The sequence below is a fragment of the Octopus bimaculoides genome, unplaced genomic scaffold (assembly GCF_001194135.2).
Source record: "Octopus bimaculoides isolate UCB-OBI-ISO-001 unplaced genomic scaffold, ASM119413v2 Scaffold_223861, whole genome shotgun sequence".
Classification (NCBI taxonomy): Eukaryota; Metazoa; Mollusca; class Cephalopoda; order Octopoda; family Octopodidae; genus Octopus; species Octopus bimaculoides.
Window position 1 is genome coordinate 1 of NW_026338008.1, and position 513 is coordinate 513.

The 513-nt window shown below is 43.3% G+C and overlaps 1 protein-coding gene across 1 annotated transcript; it reads right to left on the reverse strand.

Annotated features, from left to right (window-relative positions):
- Positions 1 to 4: 4 nt before the first annotated feature.
- LOC106867095 (heparan sulfate glucosamine 3-O-sulfotransferase 3B1) lies at positions 5 to 507 on the reverse strand (the record flags this gene model as incomplete). The annotated part of the gene is made up of 1 exon (XM_014933363.1): positions 5 to 507. A coding segment is annotated over exon 1 (429 nt), but the record flags the coding sequence as incomplete, so codon positions are not given.
- Positions 508 to 513: the final 6 nt, after the last annotated feature.

The following is a 513-nucleotide window of genomic DNA, read 5'->3' on the forward strand; positions in this document are numbered from 1 at the left end:
CAAAATCTTGATTAACCATGCGATAAAACTTTATATTGAAGGGCTTATAAAAATCCCTAAGCCTCCGTATCACTGAAGGATCAATCATGGGGTGAATACGCCCTTTAGTTTCACCTAAGCAGTGAGGGTGGCTACCTTTTTGTCTGTTAGGTTTGAGGATACAAGGGAATCCTTTCCTGGATTTCAGGTAAAAATGTTTGTGGTTTATAACAGGTCTGAGTCCCAAAAACTGTTGCACTTTTAACATCTCATCAGCAGGGTTTTCAATAAGACGTTCACCACTCACGAAGTGCATTTGTTCCAGAGGGAAATACTGAAGCCAATGTTTCAGGTGTTTAGCATAGACTCCTATACGGACAGGACTCCACTGAGTGTCGACAATACGGCTGGTGTTATCAACAAACACCATTTCCTCGAAGCTACGCGAATCCATCTTCTTGCTGGCCACCTGTGTGTAGTCAGATATAGCCCGAGTAACGGGGTCCCTCACTACCACAATCAACTTGAGGTGTT